Genomic DNA, 26,574 nt, shown 5'->3' on the forward strand with positions numbered 1-26,574 from the left:
CACGTTGCAGCTCATCCTGTTGACTGTAATTCTCCCCGATCATCAGCCTCTCCTTGCTCACTGCATATTGCCTCTGTTTGTAAACCAACTACCCCACCCCAGCACCATCACTGGTTCCCGTCCCCTTGCCAGATTAGTTTAAACCCACCCAAACAACTCTAGCCAACCTGCCCGTAAGGATGTTGAATCCCCTCGGGTTCAGGTATAACCCGTCCCTTTTTGTACAGAAGAGATCCCAATTTTCCAAGAATCTGAAACCCTGTACCGGTTTCTCAGCCATGTACTCATCTGCCAAATCATCCTATTCCTATCCTCACTGGCATGTGGCACAGGCAGCAATCTAGAGATTACTACCCTAGAGATCCTGTTCCTCAGCCTTCTTCCTAACTCCCTAAAATCTCTCTTCAAGACCTCCTCACCATGTCTACCTGTGTCAATATATTCCAAGACTTCTGCCTACACTCAACCTTGATAATGCCGTGGACATGATCCGAGACATCCAGGATCCCACCACCAGGAGGGAACATACCATCCCGGTGTCTCTATCCCAGGATACAGGCCTTTCTTTGCAACTTAGCAACAAAGACAATAAGTTCAAAGTTGTAAATTTGGGACTCACTTTATTCGTAATCATTGTCTGTTTAAATTCCCTAAAGCCCCTCACCCTCATCCTCTCAAGCTAAGGCAAAAGGGCAAGGCTTCCTGCCAGGACACTGGCGTTTCCACTAAGCAGCCACGTGTTTATCCGTAGACGCCGGGCGAAGATCCAATCAGCGGCAAAGACCTGGAGACGTCTCAGCTTCTGTCCCAAGTCCTTTCTCACCGCCTCCGTTGCTGACGTACTGTGGGAGGGAGACGAGGGAGATCACCCCATTAGTCTCAGCCCCACTGCCTACCAATTCCAGAGCCCCTTCCCCAGAATTGGACCCTGGAATCCAGGCCCAAAACACCCCTCCCTGATAGAAGAAACCCAGCCCCATAATGGTTCCCCAGCCACTCAACCATATGTTTGCCCGATGTCCCTCTCCACCACAAAACTCGACACCAACAGGAGGGGCTGCTGTCTGTGGGATCTTGCTGTATCCACACTGCAGGCAGCAATGTAGAACACAATGATGAGCATCAGGGACTCAGGAGATTGACCATCACTACAGTCCTGTGTAATGGAATTAGGCCCTTTGTCCCAGCTGGTTCATGCTGACCAAAATGCTCATCTAAACCAATCCCATTTGCCCACATTTGGTCCATATCCCTCTAAACCTTTCCTATCCGTGTACCTGTCCATATCCCTCTAAACCTTTCCTATCCGTGTACCTGTCCGTATCCCTCTAAACCTTTCCTATCCGTGTACCTGTCCATATCCCTCTAAACCTTTCCTATCCGTGTACCTGTCCATATCCCTCTAAACCTTTCTTATCCATGTACCTGTCCATATCCCTCTAAACCTTTCCTATCCGTGTACCTGTCCGTATCCCTCTAAACCTTTCCTATCCGTGTACCTGTCCGTATCCCTCTAAACCTTTCCTATCCGTGTACCTGTCCATATCCCTCTAAACCTTTCCTATCCGTGTACCTGTCCAAGTGCATTTTAAATGCAGTTAAACCAGTTCCTCTGGGTGAAGAAGTTGCCCCTCAGGTTCCTATTAAGTCTGTCCCCTCTCATCTTAAACCACCTGACCTCTAGTTCTTGATTCCCCATTCCTGGGGAAAAGACTGTGGGCATTCACCGTGTCTCTGCCCCTCATGGTTTTATACACCTCTATAAATTCACCCCTCAGTTTCCTACACTCCAAGGAACAGTCCCAGCCTGGCCAACCTCTCCCTGTAACTCAGGATCTCAAGCTCCAGCAACATCTGTGTGAATCTCCTCTGCCCGCTAATGGCATCTGTCCCACAGCACGGTGACCAAACCCAAACACAACATTCCAAATGGCAAATTCACCAACTTATACGACGGCAACGTAACAGTCCAACTGGTGTGCTCAGAACACTGACTGATGTGCCAATGCCTTCATCGCTGCCCTGTCCACCTGTGAAGAAAGCCCATCACTGCACAGCCATGACCTCTGCTCACAGAGCACCCCCTGTCTGTGGAAACGCAGGAGCGTACGAGCAGCTAGGCGTCCTGTACTGACCCAGTGGGTGTTTGACCCATCTCTGAGTGTAGCACTGAGGGATCGCTTCCCGGGACATGAAACCAGGAGGATCCTCCAGCATTGACCTGTAAGACCACATCACTGCTCCTAAAGAACAGGGGAGTTCTCCCCATGACCCTGTGGCCAACGTTCATAGAACACCCAACAGTACAGCATCTCAACTGAGACAAAGGGCCGACCACGGTGCCAAATTAAACTCATCCCATCGCTACATGCATGTGGTCTGTCTCCCTGTCTATCGTATCTGCCTCCACCACCTCCCCTGGCTGCACACTCCAGGCACCCATCTCTCTCTGAGTTAAAAAAAAGTTGCCCTGCACCTCGCTTTGGAACTTTCATAAACTCAAGAGATTCTGCCGATGCCGGAAATCTTGATCAACACACACACAAAATGCAACAGGATTCAGCGGGTCAGTCAGCATCTATGGAGATAGATTTCATCAGGACTTTTCATCCTTCAGGATATACCCCTCTTACCTTAAAACTGTACACTCTAGTGTTGGCATTCCTACACTGGGGAAGTGACTGTCTCTGCCTCTGTTTTATAAATTTCCAACAGTCCCCCCTCAGCCTGCACCACTCCAGAGAAAACAACCCAGGTTTGCCTGACCTCCCCCTACAGCTCATTCCCTCTAACCCAGGCAGCACCCCGGTGAACCTCCTGCGCCCTGTCCACAGCCTCCCATAACTGGACACAATATTCCTAACTAAAATTTTGTACAGGTGTACCGAGACTCCCTGACTGTTATACACAGTGCCCTGACCAAAATGACAAGCATGTCTTTCATCTTCTTCAACACCCCCTCCACTTGTGCGGCCACTTTCCGGGATCTGTGGACTTGGGCCCCAAGATTACTTCCTCAGCTAACAACCTTTCCCAAAAAAGGGGGCACAGTGGGGAGAGACACTGCCTCATAGCTCTAGAGGCCCTGGTTTGATCCTATCCTCTGGCACACAGTGTTTGTGTCTGTGTTTCCCCACTGCCACTCTGGTTTCCTCCAACATCCCAAGGACAGGTGGGGTTGGTGGGTTAATGGGTCGCTGTAAATCACAACCCCCCCCCACCCCCGTGCATGGGTAAGGGCTAGAATTCAGGGGGTTGTTGATGGGAAAACAGGAGGGAGAACAAAATGGAGTCAGTGTGAATGGGTGATTGTGATCAGCACAGACCTGTTGGACCAAAGGGCCTGATTCAGTGATGGATCACTCACTCCCATGTTAGGCAAGAGCCAAGCCCACCCCCTCTTCTCTGTCCTGTACTCCCTCCACCATACCCTGCCTCCTACACCTCATCTCCCACATTGGCACATTTCAGATAACCTGCCACTACTGTTTGTGATGGAGTTGGAGCCTGGGATGACTGTTGCAACAGGAATAGAAAGGCTGAGAGGGAGCTGGGAAAACCAAAGACAGTCAGAAGAGGGTGTGCACAATTCAGTACTCACACAGATCGTTGTTTTTGGTAATGGCAATGGCTGCACGCGCCCTTGGGCCTTGTTGCGTGAAGTGATACCCAAACCGGATGATGTTTGTGTTTTGTTCCAGCATACTGGCGATCTCCATCTCAGTGGCGTCACCCAGCTGATGGCGCTAGGAAGGGATGCAAGTGAGGAGGAATGAGAAATACTCAATCTGTCAGCCATAGGCATCCAAAATTAGCCATCATTTCCCCGCGAGTGAGTGAGTGTCTGAGAGAGAGGGAGAGAGGGAGAGAATGTGAGTGTCTGAGTTTGTGAGTGTCAGTGTGTATGAGAGAGACACACACATCCTCAGTGATGGTGAGTGAGTGAGTGTGTGTGTGAGTGTGAGTGTGAGTGTGAGAGTGAGAGTGAGAGTGAGAGTGAGAGTGAGAGAGAGAGAGAGAGAGAGAGAGAGAGAGAGAGAGAGAGAGAGAGAGAGAGAGAGAGAGAGAGAGAGAGAGAGAGAGAGAGAGAGAGACAGACAGAGAGACAGAGACCCATCCTCAGTGATGGTCAGTGTGTGCGTGTCCGGGTCCGCGTCAGACCGTTACCTGGTTGTCGATCTTCAGCTCGGTCACGGAGTTGTTGTTTTTCATTGCTCTCACTATGGCTACCATCCCCACTCCACTGATAAAATTCGACTCGATGTTCAGGCTCTTCAGCGAGGTGTTCACCTTCAGCATCTCTGCCAGTGCCTGTGGAACAAGACTGAGGGTCACACACACACCTCCTCTCTCTGCTCACCGCCACCTTATCCCCCTCCCCATTCACCTTCCCCCACTCTACCCCCTTCTTCCCCACTTTCCCCCTTCCTACACATTTCCTCCCCCCAGCAACACCCCATCCCTCAATCTATCTCCTCCACCCTTCAACTGTATCTCCCCTCCTCCAACCTACACTCCTCCCCCCAATCCTCATCCCAGCTCCTGCTCTCGGAGCGCGACCCGAGCCCGGTGTGATCTGGATGCCGTATCCGCAGCATTTGCCAGTGGTTGGACGCTGGACCTTTGGGACTTTCACAGGCCACGTTTGAGGGGGAAACTGATTTTTACCCGATTAATCTCTCCTCCAGTGATGAGTTCCCACCAGCCCATCCCCTCCAATCATGAACCCCACCTCCTCCCTCCTCTAATCATGGGCACCCAACTCAGTTCCATTCATGGCTCCTCACCATCGCACCGTACCAAACAGGGTCCCCATCACTCCTACCCACCAATCAGGAACCCCTACCTCCCATCCAATCAGGGTACCCCACTTCCCTCCCATCCAATTAGGGGATTGTGCCTCCCCTGCAGTCATGGGTCCACCTACATGGGCCACGGGGTCATTGCTCCGGGTTGCCACCAGACTCAGGCTCCTCACGTGGCTGTTGTGCTTCATAGCATCGGCCAGTTCCTTCAGCGTTGGGATGGGGATGTCCTGGGGGGTGAGAGAAACCACAGAGCTTTCAGCACAGACACATCTCCTTCTGGACAAGTTCGAAGAACTCAATCAACATTGTCAGAGGTAGTCCTGAAGAGGAAGCTTCACTCTGTGTCTGACCCCTGGATGGTGTAGAGGGGGCTTCACTCTGCGTCTGATCCCGGGATGGTGTAGAGGGGGCTTCACTCTGTGTCTGACCCCGGGATGGTGTAGAGGGGGCTTCACTCTGTGTCTGACCCTGGGATTGTGTGATGGGACGGTGTGGAGGGAGTTTCACTCTGTGTCTGACCCCGGGAGAGTGTGATGGGACGGTGCGGAGGGAGTTTCTCTCTGTGTCTGACCCCGGGAGTGTGTGATGGGACGGTGCGGAGGGAGTTTCACTCTGTGTCTGACCCCGGGAGTGTGTGAAGGGACGGTGCAGAGGGAGTTTCACTCTGTGTCTGACCCCGGGAGAGTGTGACGGGACGGTGTTGAGGGAGCTTCACTCTGTGTCTGACCCCGGGTGTGTGTGATGGGACGGTGTAGAGGGAGTTTCACTCTGTGTCTGACCCCGAGAGAGTGTGACGGGACGGTGCGGAGGGAGTTTCACTCTGTGTCTGACCCCGGGAGTGTGTGATGGGACGGTGCAGAAACAGCTGCTCTCTGTGTCCAAAGGATTATTTTTTTAAAATAAGTTTTCATTTAATCATGGTCAGAGTTCATCAGCAATTCATCTTATACTGCTGGAGAGAGGCAGAGTACCAATGAACGACAAGAGACTGGGGCCTCTCCTCATCGATCAACATAGCAGGTAACAGAGAGAGGGATCACCTGAATGTTGTTGAGGTTGACCTCTTCGAGGTCCTTATCGTTGCTTTTTATCCTCTTCATGGTGTCCTCTACGTCCGTTTCGTTGGGTGGTTCATCAGGCACTGGTTTATATTCATAAGAATCCGGTTTCACCACACCTACCAGCCAAAACAGAAACAGACCCCAAAGTTATCTGGGCTGTGCCACCATCTATTACCCACCCCATCTGCCCTTCGAGTAGGCTTTGGGAGGCAGAGCGGCCCCAACTTGCGAGATGCCCCCACCACATTCTCGGGCATGTTGGTTGCTCACGCAAATGACACCATGTGTTTTGTTGTACCAAACATGTGACAAATACAGGGAGTGGCCACTTTATTAGGTAGAGGAGTGGAACACGCCGTGGTCTTCTGCTGCTGTGTTCCATCCATGTCCAGCTTCAATGTGTTGTACATTCAGAGATGCTCTTCTGCAAACCACTGATATATTGCCTGGTTGTTTGATTTACTGTTGCCTTCTTGTCAGCTTAAACCAGTCTGACCATTCTCCTCCGGCCTCTCTTCCTAACAATGTGTTTTAACCCACAGAACTGGATTTTTTTTTTGTTTTTCACACCATTCTCTGTAAACTCTCGATACTGTTGTGCATGAAAATCCCAGGAGATCAGCAAAGGTACTCAAACCGCCCCTTCTGGCACCAACAATCATTCCATGTTCAAAGTCACTTAGATCACATTTCTTCTCCGTTCTGATGTTTGGTCTGAACAACAACTGAACCTCTTGACCATGTCTGCGTGCTTTTATGTATTGAGATGCTGCCACCTGATTGGCTGATTGGATATTTGCATTAACGAGCAGGTGTACCTAATAAAGTGGCCACTGAGTGGAAATCTGAATCTGAATTCTGATAGGCTGGTTCTAATACCTCTTGAGGGAAGGAGCCGAGAGGTGGTACGAGGAGTGTTGTGGAGCAGGGGGATCCCATTGGTGAGTATTTTGTACAGTCTTGCTCATCGGGTTTTAGGAATGACGTCGTTAAACCAGAACTAATGCAGAAAAGATTTACCAGGATGTTGATGATTGCCTGGACTTGGGGGCCTGAGTTACACAGAGGGGTTGCGTAGACTGGAACGTGGGTGATTCAGTGGTGACCTGCTAGAGGCATACAGGATCACGAGGGTCATTAACTGGGTGAAAGCGCACAGTCGTTTTCCCAGGCAGCTGGCATTAAAAACACAAGGACAGGGATTTAAGATCAGATTTACAAAGGACATCATGGGCTGCTTCTTCACATGGAGGTTGGTGCATACAGTATTTGGAAATAGTGGTTGAAGCTGCCACATCGGTAACACTGAAGATACACGGGTGGGAGAAGCTATAGGCTAAATGGGACGAGCTCGCTGGGCAGCAGGGTCAGCTTGGACAAACATGGCATAGATAGGGTCCCAATCTTCTCTGCCCCTGTGACAGAGGGGTCTAAGACTAGAGGAGACAGGTTAAACAGGAGAGGGAGGAGGTTTGAAAGATGATGATCTGGATGGTACAGAGAGGAGGAGACATTTCTTCAGCAAGAGGGCAATGAATCTGTGGAATCCATTGCCATAGATGGCTGTGGAGGCCAGGTCGTTGGGTATATTTAAAGCAAAGGTTGATAAGTTCTTGATTAGTAAGGGTGTCGAAGGTTACAGGGAGAAGGTGGGAGAATGGGGTTGAGGGATTAGAAACTAGTCATAATGAAATGGCAGAGCAGAACCAATGGTTGAATGCCTTAACTGGGCTCCTACATCTAACAGTCTAACAGAGACCTGCAGGGCAGAAATGTTCTCAGAGTAGTTGGTACTTGGAATGAGCTTCCAGAGGAGGCGCAGGAGGGAGAAACAGGCAAGTTGGGTTAGTACAGTCATGATGGCCCGAAGGGCCTGTTTCTTTGCTGCATGACCTGTCTGAAGCAGGACAAGGGGAGATCTCAGTGAAATGGACGAAACTCTCAGAGGACTTGAGAGGGCTCACCAACTGAGGACAAGGGGTCAATCATTCTGAATGGACATGGGAATGATTTCGTCACCAAAGAGGCTGTGGAAGATTTGGATTTCTTTCTCAACGTGCCTTGGATCTCAAGGAATTTCAAGGTGGAAGCCTACCGGGGGAATTGAAGGGTCGGTGATGTGTGCAATGAAGTGACGATGAGATGGCAGATCAGTGAATGAAGGAAGAGGTTCTAGGGACTGAATGACCTTTGTCAGGGCACGTTATCAGCTGCTATCAGTGTTGAATTTTGAGAAGACAAACCAAGACAGGACTTTCACAGTGAATGCCAGTGCCCTGTGGATTGTTGTAGAACAGAGGGATCGAGGGGTACAGGTAGACAGGGTGGTGAAGAAGGCATCTGGCACGCTGGCCTTCATCAGGCAGGACATTGAGTACAGGAGTTGAGACACAACATGGCAGTTCTACAAAATGCTGGTGCATGTGGAGTATCGTCTACAGCTTTGGTCACCCTCTTATAGGAAACATGTCATTCATCTGGAAAGAATGCAGAGGAGATTAATGAGGATGTTGTGGGGATGAGGGACTGAATTATGGAGGGAGACTGAGCAGGTTGGGAATTTATTTCTTGGAGTGTAGAAGTCTGACAGGTGACCTTATAGAGATGTATAAAATCATGAGGGATGTAGATAGGGTGAATGCACACAGTCATTTCCCCAGGGTTGGGGAATCAGGAACTAGAGGGCACAGGTTTAAGGTGAGAGGGGAGAGATTTAATTGGAACTTGAGGGGCAGCTTCTTCACCCAGAGGGTGGTCAGTCTATGGAACGAGCTGCAGAGGAACTGGCTGAGGCAGGCTCATTAACAACATTTAAAAGACAATTGGACTCATACATGGATAGGAAAGGTTTAGAGGGATATGGACGGGTACACGGATAGGAAAGGTTTAGGGGGATATGGACAGGTACACGGATAGGAAAGGTTTAGAGGGATATGGACAGGTACACGGATAGGAAAGGTTTAGAGGGATACGGACAGGTACATGGATAGGAAAGGTTTAGAGGGATATGGAGAGGTACATGGATAGGAAAGGTGGGACAAAAGTGAGAAAATGGGCAAGCTTGGTTAGATGGGAATTTTGGTCAGGATGGACCAGTTGGGCCATTGGGTCTGTTTCTCTGCTCTGTGACTCTTCAGAGTTCTTATGAACTGCCGTTTCAAACTGGCACAGTCCGTGTGAGGAAGAGCTGTTGGGGAGGAAGGTCTGGGACTCAGACCCGGAGATGTTGAGTGTGTGGCTGATGTATTTCCCAGTTCAGGATGGCGGAAAGGGAACCCACGGATGATGGGAGTTCCCCAAGGCGGGAGAGGCAGTCAGTTTGAAATTGGCTGTCCGGATAACCTGGGTAAGTAACCACAGTGTGTTTTGTCGACGGTATACACCGGAGCTACTGTGGTGGAGAGGGGTGGTGTTTGCTGGGAGTGGGGTAAATGGTATGCTGTTCAAGTGGGCCACTTTGTCATGGGTGGTGTTGAGGTTCCCAAGTGTTTAACTCAGGGGCGTGGAGTGGGTCCTGTCACACTGCTGATCTGTACCTTGTAGAGGTAATGTGGCGAATGTTGAATACATGGACTAACTCCACCCAGGGAATTGGAATTGGGGACTATCCCATAACACTCCTGACCTGTAGATGCAGGAACAGTGTAGAGTCCAAACTGAAGGGAAAGATGGAAGAAACATGAGAAATGTGACCCATTGGTTCAGTTCAATGGAGAAGTGGTTCAAAAGAACATTTAGTCCACGTTCATTGGTAGCAGGAGTGATCGCACCTCCTGGGACTGCACTAGAGAAACAAGCAGTTCTTGGGTGGTGAGGGATCAGGGCAGAGTTCCCTGGGACAGGAGACTGTCAGAATAATGTTGTCACTCACTGTTTATGCCCTCCTTGTTAATGATTGTTCCACTTCCCAGCGCATCGTAGTATTGCTTGTTGCTCATCAGCTTGTACATCCCCAGAATCGCTGAAAAACAGAGCAGCAATCAGGATTTTGTGCAGTTGTCAGACCCTCCCCACACCATCCCAAGACACACCCCAGGGTCAGACACAGAGTGAAACTCCCTCTACACCGTCCCAACACACACCCCAGGGTCAGACAGAGTGAAACTCCCTCTACACCGTCCCATCACACACCCCAGGGTCAGACACAGAGTGAAACTCCCTCTACACTGTCCCATCACACACTCCCGGGGTCAGACACAGAGTGAAACTCCCTCCACACCGTCCCATCACACACTCCCGGGGTCAGACACAGAGTGAAACTCCCTCTACACTGTCCCATCACACACTCCCGGGGTCAGACACAGAGTGAAGATCCCTCTACACTGTCCCATCACACACTCCCAGGGTCAGACACAGAGTGAAACTCCCTCCACACCATCCCATCACACACTCCCGGGGTCAGACACAGAGTGAAACTCCCTCTACACCGTCCCAACACACACCCCAGGGTCAGACAGAGTGAAACTCCCTCTACACCGTCCCATCACACACCCCAGGGTCAGACACAGAGTGAAACTCCCTCCACACCGTCCCAACACACACCCCAGGGTCAGACAGAATGAAACTCCCTCTACACCGTCCCAACACACACCCCAGGGTCAGACAGAGTGAAACTCCCTCTACACCATCCCAACACACACCCCAGGGTCAGGCAGAGTGAAACTCTCTCTACACCGTCCCATCACACACACCCAGGGTCAGACACAGAGTGAAAATCCCTCTTCACCGTCCCATCACACACTCCCGGGGTCAGACACAGAGTGAAACTCCCTCGACACTGTCCCATCACACACTCCCGGGGTCAGACACAGAGTGAAGCTCCCTCTACACCGTCCCATCACACACTCCCAGGGTCAGACACAGAGTGAAACTCCCTCTACACTGTCCCATCACACACTCCCGGGGTCAGACACAGAGTGAAACTCCCTCTACACCGTCCCATCACACACTCCCAGGGTCAGACACAGAGTGAAACTCCCTCTACACCGTCCCATCACACACTCCCAGGGTCAGACACAGAGTGAAACTCCCTCTACACTGTCCCATCACACACTCCCGGGGTCAGACACAGAGTGAAGATCCCTCTACACTGTCCCATCACACACTCCCAGGGTCAGACACAGAGTGAAACTCCCTCCACACCATCCCATCACACACTCCCGGGGTCAGACACAGAGTGAAACTCCCTCTACACTGTCCCATCACACACTCCCGGGGTCAGACACAGAGTGAAACTCCCTCTACACTGTCCCATCACACACTCCCAGGGTCAGACACAGAGTGAAACTCCCTCTACACCGTCCCATCACACACTCCCAGGGTCAGACACAGAGTGAAACTCCCTCTACACCGTCCCATCACACACTCCCGGGGTCAGACACAGATTGGAGCATAGAGGATTGACACAGTAGATTGGGGAAGTCACTGCAGGGAATTCTAAGGAACAGAATCTATCAGCATTTGGTAGACAAGTCCAAAACAAAGTGGGGGGGGGCAGAGATTTCGAGTGCGATAAGAAAGATTTAATAGAAACCTGAGGGGCAGCTTCTTCACTCAGTGTGGACCAGCTGCCAGAGGTAGTGGTTGTAACGGTATCATTTACAAAGCACTTGGGGGGTTGGGCCTGCCGGTAGGGTAGTGGCATCACTAGCGGACTTCGAGGCATGACTTCGAATCCGGGTGGGTACCAACCTGGGCAGCAGCAGTTCGAAAGGCCTGGCAACCTACTTCAGTATCTTGCCAGAAAAGTCCTGTGGACAACTAGACTTTCCATGAATCAACAACAACTCAACTGCAACAACAGGTACATGCAGGTTTGGGACAAATGCAGGAGACTGGGACTAGCCGGGTTAGCATGAACTGGTTGGGCTGAACCTACACAATACTGTTCTGTAATTCTATACACCGTCCCATCACACACTCCCAGGACACAGGTTAGACACAGACTCCCCGAGGGCCATGGAACTTTAGGCTACACCAAAAAAATGCTGATTGAACTCAGCAGGTCAGGCAGCATCTATGGAGAGGAAACAGACAGTCGATTAGAGCGAGCCCCTTCATCTAGAGTGGAAAGGAAGGGGGAAGAAGCCAGATAAGGTTGGGGAGGGGGGTAAAGGAGTCCCATCTGGCAGGTGATACATGAGACCAGGTGAAGGGGAAGGTCAGTGGCTGGGAGAGGGAAGGGGGCATGAAGTAAGAAGGTAGGAGGTGATAGGTGGAAGAGGTAAAGGGCTGAAGAAGGAGAAATCCGATAGGAGAGGAGAGTGAACCATAGGGGAGAGAGAGAAGGGAGAGGTGATGAGAAGGACAGAGAGAATGGGTGAGAAGGAAACCATAACGGGGAATAGAAACAAAGAGAATGGAGAGTGGGTTTAGTATTTACCAGCAGTTAGATGTTCATATCTTCAGGTTAGAGGCTACCTAGATGGAATACAAGTTGTTGCTCTTCTGACCCAATTTGGCCTCATCATGGCAGTAGAGGTGACCATGGACTCACGTGTCAGAATGGGAATGGGAATGGGTGGCCACTGGGAAATCCTGCCTTTTGTGGTGGACAGAATGAAGGTGCTGCAGTATGAGTGGGGTACCACCGATATGGAGGGACATGGGTTTGGAACCTTCGGGAGAAGGGAGCTCCAATCCCCCTTTCTCCTGGGAAGCCGTCTGGAAAGTGGCTCCCACCCTGCCCCCTCCATCGCTCCAGGGAGTCGAGCAACCCCGGGTGACCTGGCAGTGGGAGATGGATTACCCATCTGTGATCTATATTGGGTCTCAGCCACCTGCCTTGGCACGCAGCCCAGTGCTGACCCATGGGAATTGGAGACTTCTCTGACAAGGAGATACGTCACAGCCTTCCCCTGAAGCTCTGCCTCCTGATTTCTTACCTCCCCGCCCCCTCCATCACACTCCTTCCAGTCTCCCTGTCAGCACAGCTTATCAGTCCGCCCCTAACTCTCAGGGACATACCCACCGGTAACCTCACTCCTGCGGTACAGTACATGCATCACGCTGACTAGGTGAGAAAGTGATTCACAATGTAGAAAAGTACAGCAGAGCAACAGACCCTTCAGCCCATCATATCCCTGCTGACCACCATGGGAAATAACAAACAAAATCCCTCCTGCCTGCACATTCATGTGTCTCACGCTCTGTCCACCAGAGAAAGCAGGATCTCCCAGTGGCCTCACATTTTAATTCCACGTCCCATTCCCATTCTAACATGTCTATCCACGGCCTCCTCTACTGTAAAGATGAAGCCACACTCAGGTTGGAGGAACAACACCTTATATTCCGTCTGGGTAGCCTCCAACCTGATAGCATGAACATCGACTTCTCTAACGCCCCACATAATGCCCCACATCCCCCTTGTACCCCATCCGTTATTTATTTTCTATATTTTTTATTCCCCCTCTCCTTTTTTTTCCTCTCTCTTTTTTCTTCCGCTGACCCTCTCACTATAACTCCTTGCCTGCTCTCCACCCTCCTGGCTCCCCTCCCCCCCTTCTCTTTCTCCCCAGGCTTCCCATCCCATGATCCTCTCCCTTCTCCAGCTCTTGGCTCCATCCCTCCCCCTCCTGTCTTCTCCTATCATTTTGGATCTCCCCCTCCCCCTTCCCCTTTCAAATCTCTTACTAGCTCTTCCTTCAGTTAGTCCTGATGAAGGGTCTCGGCCTGAAACGTCGACTGTACCTCTTCCTACAGATGCTGCCTGGCCTGCTGCGTTCACCAGCATTTTTCGTGTGTGTTGCCTCTTAAACTCCTCTATTGTACCCGCCTCCATCAGCCCAGGCAGCACATTCCAGGCACCCAACACCCTCTGTAAAATAAAACCTGACCCACACAGCTCCTTTGAACTTTCACCCTCTCACTTTCAATGCAAGTCCTCTGGATTCTGACATTCTTATCCCAGGAAAAAAGATTCTGACATTCTTATCCCAGGAAAAAAGATTCTGTCCCATCTGTGCCTCATAATTTTATAAAACATGCCTTGCACATCTCCTTTGAATTTTCCCTTTCTCACCTTAAATTAATGTGACATTTCTATCCTATCGGAGGCCCTCCTATATCTGTCTCTCATAACCAAATCAGCTCTCCCCTCAGCTTCCACCGCTCCTAAGAAAACAACCCAAGTTTGTCCAACCTCTCCTTACGCCCGCAGTATCCTGGAGAACCTCTTCTGCATCCTCTCCAACACCACTACACCCTCCCTGTAATGGGGCAACCAGAACTTTGCACAATATTCTGACAAAAGTTTTACAACAACTGCAAAGTGACTTCCAGACTGTTGCACTCAACTCTCTAACCAATTAAGGCAATACATGGATAGGAAAGGTTTAGAGGGATACGGACAGGGACACGGATAGGAAAGGTTTAGAGGGATACGGACAGGTACACGGATAGGAAAGGTTTAGAGGGATACGGACAGGTACACGGATAGGAAAGGTTTAGAGGGATACGGACAGGTACACGGATAGGAAAGGTTTAGAGGAATACAGAAACATGGGACTGGCTTAGATGTGCATACTGAGCACCATGGAGCAGCTGGGCCGAAGGGCCTTTCCATGCTGTCTGACTGTGTGACCCACGGTCAATCATGGGCAAAACCTTCCCCACCATTCAGCACATCTACATGAAGCACTGTTGCAGGAAAGCAGCATCTGATCATCACCACCACCCACGACACGCTCTCTTCTCACTGCTGGCATCAGGAAGGAGGTACAGGAACCTGAGGACTACCAGGTTCATGAATAGTTATTACCCGTCAACCACGGGTTCTTGAACCGGAGAGGGGCTAACTTCACTCAATTTCACTCGCCCCATCACTCAACTGGAATCACTTTCGAGGATTCTTCATCTTAAGTTCTCAATATTTATTGCTTTTTTTTCCTTTCTGTCTGTATTTGCACAGTTTGCTGGTTTTTTTTGTACACTGGTTGTTTGTCCCAAATATTGGGTGTAGTTTCTCATTGCTTCTGTTGTGTTTCTTGTATTTACTGAATGCCCACAAGAGAAGAAATCTCAGGATGGTTACATGGGTGACATGTATGGGGAGACGGGGAGACGGGGTGTGGTGGGGGGAGAATTGCGGGTGTAACACACAGAGACCTGGCCGTTAATCTGCCCAGAAGCTCAGCGTCTCTAAAGGCTCAAAATTGCCCTTTGAAAGCACAATTGGTAGGACAGCAGGGACCCGTCTCCCTCCTCGGATGTCAGCTACAACCCCATCAGCAACATGTAACCCATGTACCAGGAGGAATCCAATCTGCGCTCACACGTCCAATTAGCAAATTCATGCTGGCTGCCCCGTCAAGTTGCAGCAGATCCTTGTCTGTGGATCTCAGAATAATTCTGCCCTGTTCGCACGTTCTCCACCATCCCTGCCCGTCCCTCAGGAATTTTTCCTCATTCACCCCTCCTCCTCCCCATCTCAGCTGCCATCTTCCCACTTCCCACTCTTGTCCCATACCCTCCCTTCCTCTCTCTGACCCCCTCCTGCTCTCTCCTCCCTTCCACCCCCTCCACGCTTACACCTCCCTACCCTCTCTTTACATGCTCACAGTCCTTCCCCTCTTCATCCCGCCCCTCCCAGATCTCCTCCCATCCCTCCAGCCCTCTCTCCCCCCCTTCATCCCTGCCCACTCCTCCTGCCCCTTCATCTTGCTGCCCTCTCCCTCTCTCTTTACCCCTCCCCATCTCTGTTCCCTCTCCCTTACCTTCTGACTGTGTCTCACAGTGAGGACCCTGGGGAGAGAGTGGGAGCAAGGTGTAGTGGGCAGAGTTGAGAGGGGATGAGGAGGGAACGCTGTGGGAGGGGGTGAGGGGGGAACGCTGTGGGAGGGGGTAAGCGGGGAACGCTGTGGGAGGGGGTGAGGAGGGAACACTGGGAGGGGGTGAGGGGGGAACGCTGTGGAAGAGGGTAAGGGGGGAACGCTGTGGGAGAGGGTGAGGAGGGAACGCTGTGGGAGGGGGTGAGGGGGGAACACTGTGGGTGAGGGGGGAACGCTGTGGGAGAGGGTGAGGGGGGAGCGCTGTGGGAGAGGGTGAGGGGGGAACGCTGTGGGAGAGGGTGAGGGGGGAGCGCTGTGGGAGAGGGTGAGGGGGAACGCTGTGGGAGAGGGTGAGGGGGAACGCTGTGGGAGGGGGTGAGGGGGGAATGCTGTGGGAGAGGGTGAGGGGAGAACGCTGTGGGAGAGGGTGAGGGGGGAATGCTGTGGGAGGGGGTGAGGGGGGAACGCTGTGGGAGGGGGTGAGGGGGGAACGCTGTGGGAGGGGGTGAAGTGGGAATGCTGTGGGAGGGGGCGAGGGTGGAGTGCTGCGGGATTCGGGGGGGTCGAGGGTGGAACACTGTGGCCTGCTATTCCTGTCGGATTTATCTGTCATTACAACCGTGGTCTCAGCTGACAGTAGGATCTTGTTGTGGATAAGTGGGTAAATATCCTGTGCCTATGGAACATCACGCGTGGGATGCGATGTGGGGGCGTGGGAGTGGATACGAGGGCAAGATTCTCACCTGTCATGTTGCCTCCCAGTGTCCCCAAGAGAACCTGCCACCGTCTGCTCCCGTACCTCTCCAGTTTAACCGTCTGCCAACCCCCACACCCCCTCACTCCCCGGCACATGGTCTCCACTCACCAGCGATATCGCACATCTCAGCGTCACTGGCGTTGGCCAACGCCTCCTCCAACTCAGGCTCCAGGATGACAGCCGCGTCCTTCTCGAATTGCGTCAGCTCCCTCTCCTTCGGCACAAAGGGTTTCCCTGTCCCAGGACACAGCGCCAGAGTTAGAGCGGTGGGGGGTGTGCAGAGGGCTGGCGAGAGGGGTAGGGGGCAGAGGAAGGCAGGAGAGGAGGAGGGGGGAGAGGGCAGGGGCGGTACGAGGGTGGGAGAGGGGGAGAAAGGGGATGAGAGCAGTACGGAAGGAGGAGGAGGAGAGACAGATAGGCAGAGGGAGGCGTGAGAGAGTGAGAGGGAGGGAGAAGATGTAACAGGTGGGGGAGAGGAGGGCGGAGGAGGGGGGAGGGGGAGGGGGGAGGAGAGGGAAGAAAATTGGGGAAGGGGAGGGGATAGGGCGAGGGGTGAGTGGGAGGGGCAGGGGAAGAGGGAAATGGAGTGGTGGAGGGGGAAGATGGGTATGGGGTGGGGTTGGGGGAAGAGAGGTAGGGGCTGGGGAGAAGGGAGGGCAAAGAGGATGAGGAAAATGTGAGGAGTGAAAAGGGAGAGGGGATGGAGGCAGAGGAGGGGGAGATAAGGAAAGTTGGATGTTGGTAAATGGGTGTTAGAGAAATTGAGAGAGAGGGATGGAAGGAAGGAGAGAGAGAGGATGGGAAGGGAGCATCTTAGAGAGACTGAGATGAGTGTGCACCTCGTTTCTCTCCGGTGAAGGGGATCAGGTCCTCCCTCTCTTCCACTTCCAGTGCCTCCTTCTCCAGGTACTCGAGTAGCTGATCCCGGTCGTAGGGACCTGTGGGGGTCTTCTTGGTCTGGTCCTTCTGCCTGAGACCGGCGGGCAGCAGGGCGTTCTGTAAGAGAGTGGGGCAAGGGGTAGTGAGAGAAAGAGAGTCATTGGAAAAGTGGGAAGGGGAAGAGGAGGGAGGGGGTGAAGAGGAGGTGGAGGAGAAAGAGTGGTGGGGAGGAGGAGAAAGGGTTAAGAAATGGAGCGGGAGAAGAGGAGGAAATAGGTGAAGAGGGAAGGCAGAGAGGGGGCAGGAAGGGAAAGAGTGGATGGAGGGAGAGATGTAGAAGAGGGGTGGAGGAAGGGGGTTGAACATGTGGTGGGGGAAAGAGGAGGGGAGAGAAGGAGATACAGACTACAGCAGAGTTCACTGATCTTGTTTTGACACCGCCCCCCACAGCTTATACCCCAATGAACGTAGAACCTCCCCCAGATCCTTCTGAAGTTCTCACATCCCCTCCATTCACATGGAGACGGGATGGCTGGAATATGAGCACTTTGTCTATACCAACGCTGGCTGGGTGTCCAGGCACATCTCCTTTTCATCCACCTCTCCCTCCTCTTGCCCCTTACTCCCACTCGCCACACTCCCACCCACAGTGCCAGTCTCCCCACCCTACTCTCATTCATTACAGCATCGAGTGTTCGAAATCGGCCCATCTAACTGACCTGCCAGCCTCATCTTGTGTAGATTCCATCCAACGCACCCTCCTGCTCCCTCCTCACTCCCTCTGCTGAGAGCTCAGGTGTGCATTTCAGAATAAACCCCTCCCGCTGCCTTTCCTTTAGGAAAACTAAACTCCCTCTCCACAAGGTATTCTGCTGCTCACTGTCTTCTGAAAGGGTCCCACGTCCCTCCTTCACCACCCTCACTCCCCTCCCTACCTCGGGATCCATCTCCGTTAACTCGTCATCCAGCTGTTCCAGCTCATTCTCCGACAGCTGACGGAGGATCTGGTCCTCGTCGATGTTCAGATACTTGTCCCGGTCTTGATGCTGCATGTTTAATCCTTCTCAGAGCAGTCAGAGAGAGAGCGAGAGAGCAGCACAGGCTGACTTCTGTCCCGCGCCCTGTGTGGGAGAGGCTTCCTGTTCCTCAATCTGGAGTAGGACAGGAGAAGTCAGTCAGTGGCCGTGTCTGGACAGCCTCAGTGGGTGTGTCCACGTTCAATTTCATTGTTGTAGGCAGCGCACGAATGCCATAGAAAGTTAGCACAGTACAAGCGGCCAGAAACTTACATTGGCATAAATTATTCCTGATACTAACACAACTTACTCCTGTCTATACGTATACAGAGTGCGTGTGCAAGTGTGTGGAGATTACATGTTCTCCCTGTGACCGCGTGGGTTTCCTCTGGGTTCCCTCCCACGTCCCAACGATGTGTGGGGGTTTATTGCTATAAATTAGTAATGATAGTGCTATAAATTAATTGTGTGTGTATGTGCCCATGCATGTGTCTCTGTGTGTCTGTGTAGTTGTGTGCATGTGTGTGTGTATGTGTACACACACACACACACACAGGATAGCACGGAGTCTCTGTACGTCCGCCACGTGAAGTATGTGGGCTTTCTCCCTGGTGCTCCAGTCCCTCCCACTTTCTGATGAGTATGATTATTTATTTAGAGATTCAATGTGGAATATCCATTCTGGACATTCGAGCCACAGCACCCAGAAACCCCCGACAACCCCAATTTAATCCTAACCTAATTACAGGATCGTTTACAACGACCAATTAACCTGCTACCCAGGACGTCTTTGGGCCACGGGAGGAAACCGGCGCACTCGGAGAAAACCCACACGTTCCACGTGGAGGACGTACAGAGACTCCTTACAGAGGATACTGGGATAAAGCTCAAAACTCCGACGCTCTGACCCGTAATAGCATCACACTAATTCCTACGCTACCACTCTGCAGGGTCTGTTGAGTTCTCTCCCTCTCTCCTCTCACACCCTCCATTCCCTCCCATCCTCCTTCTCTCTTTACCCCTCTCCTTTCTCCCTTCCTATTAATTACATCTCCTCCTCGCTGATAATCAACACTGGTGCACCTCAGAGACACGTTGCTTAGCCCACTGCTCTACTCTACGCCCCTGACCGTGCGGCTAGGCACAACTCAGATTCACTCCTGTTCTCGGCAAAATCTCAGACGATGACAAGGAGATGTACCGGAGTGAGACAGATCGGCTGATGAGTGGTGCTGTAACAACAAGCTTGCACTGAGCATCAGTAAGGCCGAGGAATTGACTGTGGACTTCAGGAAGGGGAAGTCAGCAGAACACACACCCGTCTTCATCGAGGGGCCAGCAGCTTCAAATTCTTGGGCATTAACATCTCAGAGGACCTATCCTGGGCCCAACAGGATGGAATCACACATCAGGGACTCCACCTTAATAGACATTTGAGAAGAGTCTTTGGTGAAACCCTTAGAAATCCCTATAGGTTATGGTGGAGAGGATTCTGACTAACTATCACAGCCTGAGTTGGAGACTCCAATGCACAGCATCGCAAGAGGTTGAAAAAGGTTGTAGATTCAGCCATTTCCAACCTTCTCCACCATTGAGGACATCTTCAACTGGCAGTATCTCCAGAAGGTGGCATCATTACGAACCCTCAGACCCTCACCATCTGGGACAGGGCCTCTTCTCATAATTACCGTCAGGGAGGAGATATCGGAGCCTAAAGACACAAAAAATGATTCAGGGACAGCTTCTTTCCCTGCACCATCACATTTCTGAATGGGCAATGAACATGACCTCATTACTCTTTTTGCTTTGATCTGTTTGGTTATTTGTGATTTATAGAAATTCTTGGTCTTTGCTCTGCATTGCTGCCAGAAAACAACAAATTTCATCACGTACATAAGTTTTAATAGATCTGATTCAGAACATGACGTATCCCAACCCCCTTTCCAAAACCATATCCCAGAACCTATATGAAGGGCCATTTCTCCAGCATCTGCCCCCATTCCCCACCCACACCCCTCCGGTTCATCCCCTGGATCTGGGACATCATCCAACCCCAACTGTTGTGGAGCAGAGGGACCTCGGAGTACCGGAACACGGCATCACAGGCAGACGGTGTGGTGAAGAAGGTGTTTGGCACGATGGCCTCCATCAGTCAGGACACTGGGTACCGGTTGTGGGATGCTATGTTACAGTTGAACAAGACGCTGGTGAGGCTGCACTCAGAACTTTGTGACCCCCGACCAGCAGGAGGGCCTCCGTTCATGGACGATTCAGGAATGCTGGAGGGGAAGGAGTGATCACCTTCCGACGCAGCCGGGACAATGCCAGTAGATACCTGGAACAGTTAACCCTCAATTTCAAAAGTGAATGAAGAGGGAAAGTTTGAAAAGAAATCCACCACTCTCCCCTCGGTGAATGGCAGGACCCTGGGGAGTGTTATGCAACAATTACACAGGTACATGGTTCCCTGACAAGTGGAGCCTCAGGTAGACAGCACGGTGAAGAGGGCATTCACCATCAGTCAGGGCACTGAGTGTCGGAGTCGGGACATCATGTTACAGTTCAACAAGAGGCCAGCGAAACCACACTTGGAACATTGTGTGTACTTCTGGTCAGCCAGCTAGAGGAGGGATGAGATTCAGCTCAGAGGGTACAGAATTCATTTATGAGGATGTTGCCAAGAATCGAGGGCCTGAGTTATGGGGAGAAATTAGACAGGGAAGGACTTGGATCCTTGAAGTGCAAGGGACTGAAGGGTGACCTTATGGAGGTGTATAAAATCATGAGGGGCAGAGATAGAGAAAAATCATGTGTGCATTCACCCTGTGTTGGGAATCAAGAACCAGAGGAAACAGATTTAATTAGAAAGGGGAGAGATTTACATGGAACGAGCTCCCGGAGGAAGTGGTTGAAGCAGGTACATTAACAACATCTAAAAGACACTTTGACAGGTACACGGACAGGAAAGGTTTAGAGGGATACGGACAGGTACACGGACAGGAAAGGTTTAGAGGGATACGGACAGGTACACGGACAGGAAAGGTTTAGAGGGATACGGACAGGTACACGGACAGGAAAGGTTTAGAGGGATACGGACAGGTACACGGACAGGAAAGGTTTAGAGGGATACGGACAGGTACACGAACAGGAAAGGTTTAGAGGGATACGGACAGGTACACGGACAGGAAAGGTTTAGAGGGATACGGACAGGTACACGGACAGGAAAGGTTTAGAGGGATACGGACAGGTACACGGACAGGAAAGGTTTAGAGGGATACGGACAGGTACACGGACAGGAAAGGTTTAGAGGGATACGGACAGGTACACGGACAGGAAAGGTTTAGAGGGATACGGACAGGTACACGGACAGGAAAGGTTTAGAGGGATACGGACAGGTACACGGACAGGAAAGGTTTAGAGGGATACGGACAGGTACACGGACAGGAAAGGTTTAGAGGGATACGGACAGGTACACGGACAGGAAAGGTTTAGAGGGATACGGACAGGTACACGGATAGGAAAGGTTTAGAGGGATACGGACAGGTACACGGACAGGAAAGGTTTAGAGGGATACGGACAGGTACACGGATAGGAAAGGTTTAGAGGGATACGGACAGGTACACGGATAGGAAAGGTTTAGAGGGATACGGACAGGTACACGGATAGGAAAGGTTTAGAGGGATATGCACAGGAAGGTTGACGAGCCAAATGCAGGCTGCCTGGAAGTGAACCTTGATTGATGTGGACCAGTTGGGCCAAAGGGCCTGTTTCCAGGGGACGTGACTGTGCAGCTTTTGTATTACTAAAATTAAGTGGATATTACTGTACACAATACAGCACCCACTCCCAAGGCACGGCCAGGGGGTTAGCGCACGTCACGGGTTCATGGGTTGGCTGTGAAGGCTCCACACCCATGCATGTTGCTGATAAGACCGAGGGGTGTTTCCTGGATAACCATGGGCGAGCTGTCTACCACTGATAGCCACATAATGGCTAACCGGGTTACTTGGCCTCACTTACCAGTGTGTAACCCAACCCTGGCCCCAACCTGCTCCCCGCAACGCAAAGCAGATGGACCTAGGGTTACAGGCAGACGCCGTACGTGACAGCGGCGTGGACGGTAGACAGAGTGGTGGAGAAGGCTTTCAGCACTCTGGCCTTCACTGTCAGGGCACTGAGTACAGATGTTGGGAGGTTATGCTGCAGCTGTGCAAGACGTTGGTGAGGCTGCTCTTGGGACAGAGTGTTCATCGGTGCTCACCCTGCTATGGGAAGGATGAAATTAAGTTGGAAAGAGCACAGAGGGGTTACAGGACCAGCTTAGATGAGGTGGTATGGATGAATTGGGCCGAAGGGCCTGAATCTGTATGGATGACACTATATGTAAGAGAGACATAAACAATTTTAAATCCAGCCTTCAGTTAACCACCGAGGCAGGTTGGACTTGCAGTGAGATCAGGCACCCAGAGTTTACTTCCCTGTGGTTTCTCTTTCTAGAAACATTCCAATGGGAACAAGCAGATGGACCGTCCAAGATGGTCTATTTTGGAAATTAACAATTCCTTTGGAAAATCAGTTGAGGGAAGTGAAAAACTCGGGCAGGAAGCAGCAAAACCTATTGGAAAATGTGGGATTGAACCTGTGGATATAGTTGGAATGACGAGGAGGTATTACAGTTATCATAGCACAGCGATGCAGTGCATAAAGCCGCCACAGACACCCAGGTTCAATCGCGGCCTCCGGGGTTGTGCATGGTTTGCAGATTCTCCCTGTGACCGTGTGGGATCCCCTTGGAATGCTGCGGTTTTCACCAAGGACGTGCAATCAATGGGGTAATCAACATTAGTGTGGGGTCTGGACTCTGAGCAGCAGAATTTGGGGCAAGCTGGGGGTAAATACGTGGAGAATGAAAGGATCAGTGTGAATGGGTCAGCATTGACTCAGAGGGCCGAAGGGCCTGTTTCTGTGCAGCAAGGCCGTACCTAGACCTCTTTGAACAATAACTGGGATTAAGTATTAATAACAAATTTTGATAGCACATATTAATTACCGATTTTGATAAATACTTGGCTGCAAAACTAAAGACTAGAATAAAAGTTGTAAGGAAAATCATCCAGTCACAATGAGGCTTCTGCCTCCTTCCAAATGGACAGACCAATGAATGGATTGGTGCACTGGTTGTCCAATGGGTGGGTGAGGGAGAGGCGGGAGCTGGGTGTACCTCCAATCCAGAGACACCGAACGGATTCAACCTTAAAATAGACTCTGCTGCTAACTGGATTTATTTTTGTTTTAGGGACATTTCATTCCTTCTGTCTTGGTCTGAGCTCCTCCAAGAAAGGGCTTGTGAAGGACTACCCCTCACCTCGAGTCAATGTGCCACATTGGGACTAACAATTTCAAGGATGTTGCCTGGGCTCAAGGGACTGAGTTACAGGGAGAAATTGGACAGGCTGGGATATTGTTTCTCGGAGCATAGTAGACTGACCTTACAGCGGTACATAAAATCGTGAGGAGCATAGACAGGGTGAATACACACAGTCTTTTCCCCAGGGCGGGGGAATCAGAACTAGAGGGCACAGGCTTAAGGTGAGAGGGGTGAGATTTAATAGGAACCTGAGGGGCAACTGTTTCACCCAGAGGGTTGTCAGTATATGGAATAAGTTGCCAGAGGAAGTGGCTGAGGATATGGACAGGTACACGGATAGGAAAGGTTTAGAGGGATATGGGCCAAAGATGGGCAAATGGGACTGGGTAAAAATGGGAATTTTGGTCAACATGGACCAGTTGGGCCAAAGGGCCTGTTTCTCTGCTGTGTGCCTCTGTGAGCCTAGGAGCCAGGGCAATGCATCCTCAAATCTTCCGAGATCTCTACGCCTTTCTGGTTAGAGAGATCCAACACAAAAACGGGCCCTTTGGCCCATCCAATCCATACCAACCATTAACCACCTACTTACACTCATCCTCTTATTATCCGCACATTTTTCCGCCAAACTCCACTCACCCACACACTGGGCTGAGGGGGTGCGGAGCAATTCGGTGGCCAACTAACTGTGTGCATTTCCTCAGGAGCTCTTTGGGATGTCGGCAGGATCTGCAGCACCTGGGCAAAACCCACACGGTCACAGAGAGAGATCATGCAAACTCCACACACTCATACACACACCCACACATATATACATACACACACCCCCATGCATACAAACATACGCCTGCACATTTGTGTATATATATATATATATATATATATACACACACACAGTGCCGAACATCAGGAACCCATGTTCCTGCTATTGTGAGGCAACAGCTCTTTACTCGCTATGCTACTGTGTGGTCCATGAAAGCTTTAAAAACTTTAATTGGGTTACACTTTGGGAGGAGGTCAGGGCCTGGATTTGAAAGAATATTAACCTAAGGTTAAAACTCTTCCAATTCAAATCCCTCTTCTGACCTTTTGAGACATCCACACACCTCTGTCCCTGACAGACACGCCTCTAGCTTGCATTTTGTATGAACAATTTGGACGAGATTGTTTTTGGCGTGGTTGGTAAATGAGCAAATGACACCAACACTGGCAGTACGGTGGATTGTGAAGAAGGTTGTCTAAGGTTACAACAGGATCGGGATCAACTGGGGAAGTGGGCCAAGGAATAGCAGATGAAATTTGACTAGGAAAAGTGTGAGGTATTACATTTTAATAAATTAAAGCAGGGGCGGGGAGGGGGAATTTGCACAACGGTAGGGCCCTGGAGGGTCTTGTAGAACGGAGGAAACCGGTGGTACAAGTGCACAATTCTTGTGTTGCAGGGAGACAGAGTGGTGAAGGGGCACTGGCTTGAAATTGGAGTGACAGGTTGACAAGGTGATGAGGTCTGACATGCTGCCCTTGAGTGCAGAAAATGGGATGTTATGAAGAGACCACTTTTGGAAAGATTGCCTGCGGTTCTGGTCATCCCCACTACAAGAAAGATGTGGAGGCTTTGGAGAGGGTGCAGAAGAGATTCACCCTGCCTGGATTAGAGGGTATGTGCTATAAGGAGAGGTTGGACACGCAGGAGTACGTGCTGAGGGACGCACTGAAACTTGGTGCAGCCACCGCAAGAGCCCGGTGGGGAAGGACCGCGGTTTAGGGTTCTTCTCCCACGGGAGTGGCAGGGGTCGGTGGTGGGGAGCATACCCCTCAACAATGGTGTGGCAAGATGAAACAACAGAGTGCCACGTGAGTGGCTGAAGGTGTGGAAAGGTATACATCGTAGTGGAAACGTCTGTAAAGGATTGAGAGGCATCGAATGGTTTATTGTACTTAATTTTATTTTTGAATAAAGTATATTTTGTTAAAAAAAAAGTTTTCTCTGGGGTGTCTGAGGCTGAGAGGAAATGTGATAGAAGTTTATACACTTATGAGAAGCAGAAATCGAGTAGACAGTCAGAATCTTTCTCCCCAGGGTGGAAATGTCAACTGTTTGAGGGCATAGCTGAAAGGGAGAAGTATACAGGGCACATTTTTTTGCACATAGAGTGGTGGTGCCTGGAATGGTGTGGCAGTGAAGGCAGATACCGTAGAGGTGTTCATGAGGCTGTTAGACACACGCAGGGAAGGGAGAGATTAGTTTAATTCGGCGTGGTGTCGGACACAGATATGGTGGGCCGAAGGGCCGGTTTCTGTTCTGTGTTCTAAGTTTATCCTCCATCTCTGTATACACGTCTGGTGAATAAGCCTTGCAGGGCAGTTAGCACATTACTAACTGAGTAGGAGAGCGGCATTACACAATGACCAAACTGAGGAGGGATTGGAGACGGGGTGGGGGCTATAACAGCACAGCACGAAGAGAAGCGAAATGGCAAATCCCCCTACTACACGTTTTCGATTTGCTGATGCTATAGTAACACACATCCTGATAAACAACTTCAAACCGAAATATTATAAAACTTGCTTTTGCAAACTCTAAAATTAATTGCATCGAGCCCAGGAGTTAGGGTCCGCCTCTTTAATTCCACGCCCGAGATCGCGTGGAAATACCTATTTGCAATTTAAAATAAGCCGTCAGGCTCGTAGCTGCAGAAAGCGTGATAGTAAATGCAACCGGGGAGGAAGGCAGCCGATTGCAAGAAAGAAAGTTTGGGTTTAAAGTTAGCAGAAGTAATTTGAAAGGGCTTACCCGCCGGTGCCGGTGGGAGAGGAAAGGTCTGGTCGACAAGTCCGGCCGGCGGCAGAACTGTCTACTCAGCAGAGGCTGGTCTATTCAGCAGGAGAGGTGACCCGTGCTGGCGGTGGTGAGGAAGCGC

At 51.0% G+C, this 26,574-nt stretch overlaps 1 protein-coding gene across 1 annotated transcript; it reads right to left on the minus strand.

The window, feature by feature from the left end:
- Positions 1-596: 596 nt before the first annotated feature.
- tmod4 (tropomodulin 4 (muscle)) lies at positions 597-26,574 on the minus strand. Its single transcript, XM_063032612.1, has 10 exons — positions 26,448-26,574; positions 18,208-18,423; positions 17,233-17,389; positions 16,502-16,627; positions 9,741-9,830; positions 5,849-5,985; positions 4,928-5,035; positions 4,168-4,311; positions 3,602-3,746; positions 597-842 (listed from the first exon to the last, which is right to left on the minus strand). Exons 2-10 carry the CDS (start codon positions 18,322-18,324, stop codon positions 820-822), a joined length of 1,047 nt encoding a protein of 348 aa, XP_062888682.1. The 5' UTR covers positions 18,325-18,423; positions 26,448-26,574; the 3' UTR covers positions 597-819.

The sequence above is a fragment of the Mobula hypostoma genome, chromosome 2, assembly GCF_963921235.1.
Source record: "Mobula hypostoma chromosome 2, sMobHyp1.1, whole genome shotgun sequence".
In the NCBI taxonomy this organism is placed as follows: domain Eukaryota; kingdom Metazoa; phylum Chordata; class Chondrichthyes; order Myliobatiformes; family Myliobatidae; genus Mobula; species Mobula hypostoma.

What these genes read in the sequence shown, in the direction of transcription:
- tmod4 (XM_063032612.1), bottom strand. Translation starts at nt 18,324, where the DNA reads ATGCAGCATCAAGACCGGGACAAGTATCTGAACATCGACGAGGACCAG. An exon ending in CTTCACCGGAGAGAAACGAG is followed by an intron (nt 16,628 to 17,232) that starts GTGCACACTCAT and finishes GTCCTGGGACAG; the next exon opens with GGAAACCCTTTGTGCCGAAG. An exon ending in AGCTGAAGATCGACAACCAG is followed by an intron (nt 3,747 to 4,167) that starts GTAACGGTCTGA and finishes ATCCCTTCCTAG; the next exon opens with CGCCATCAGCTGGGTGACGC.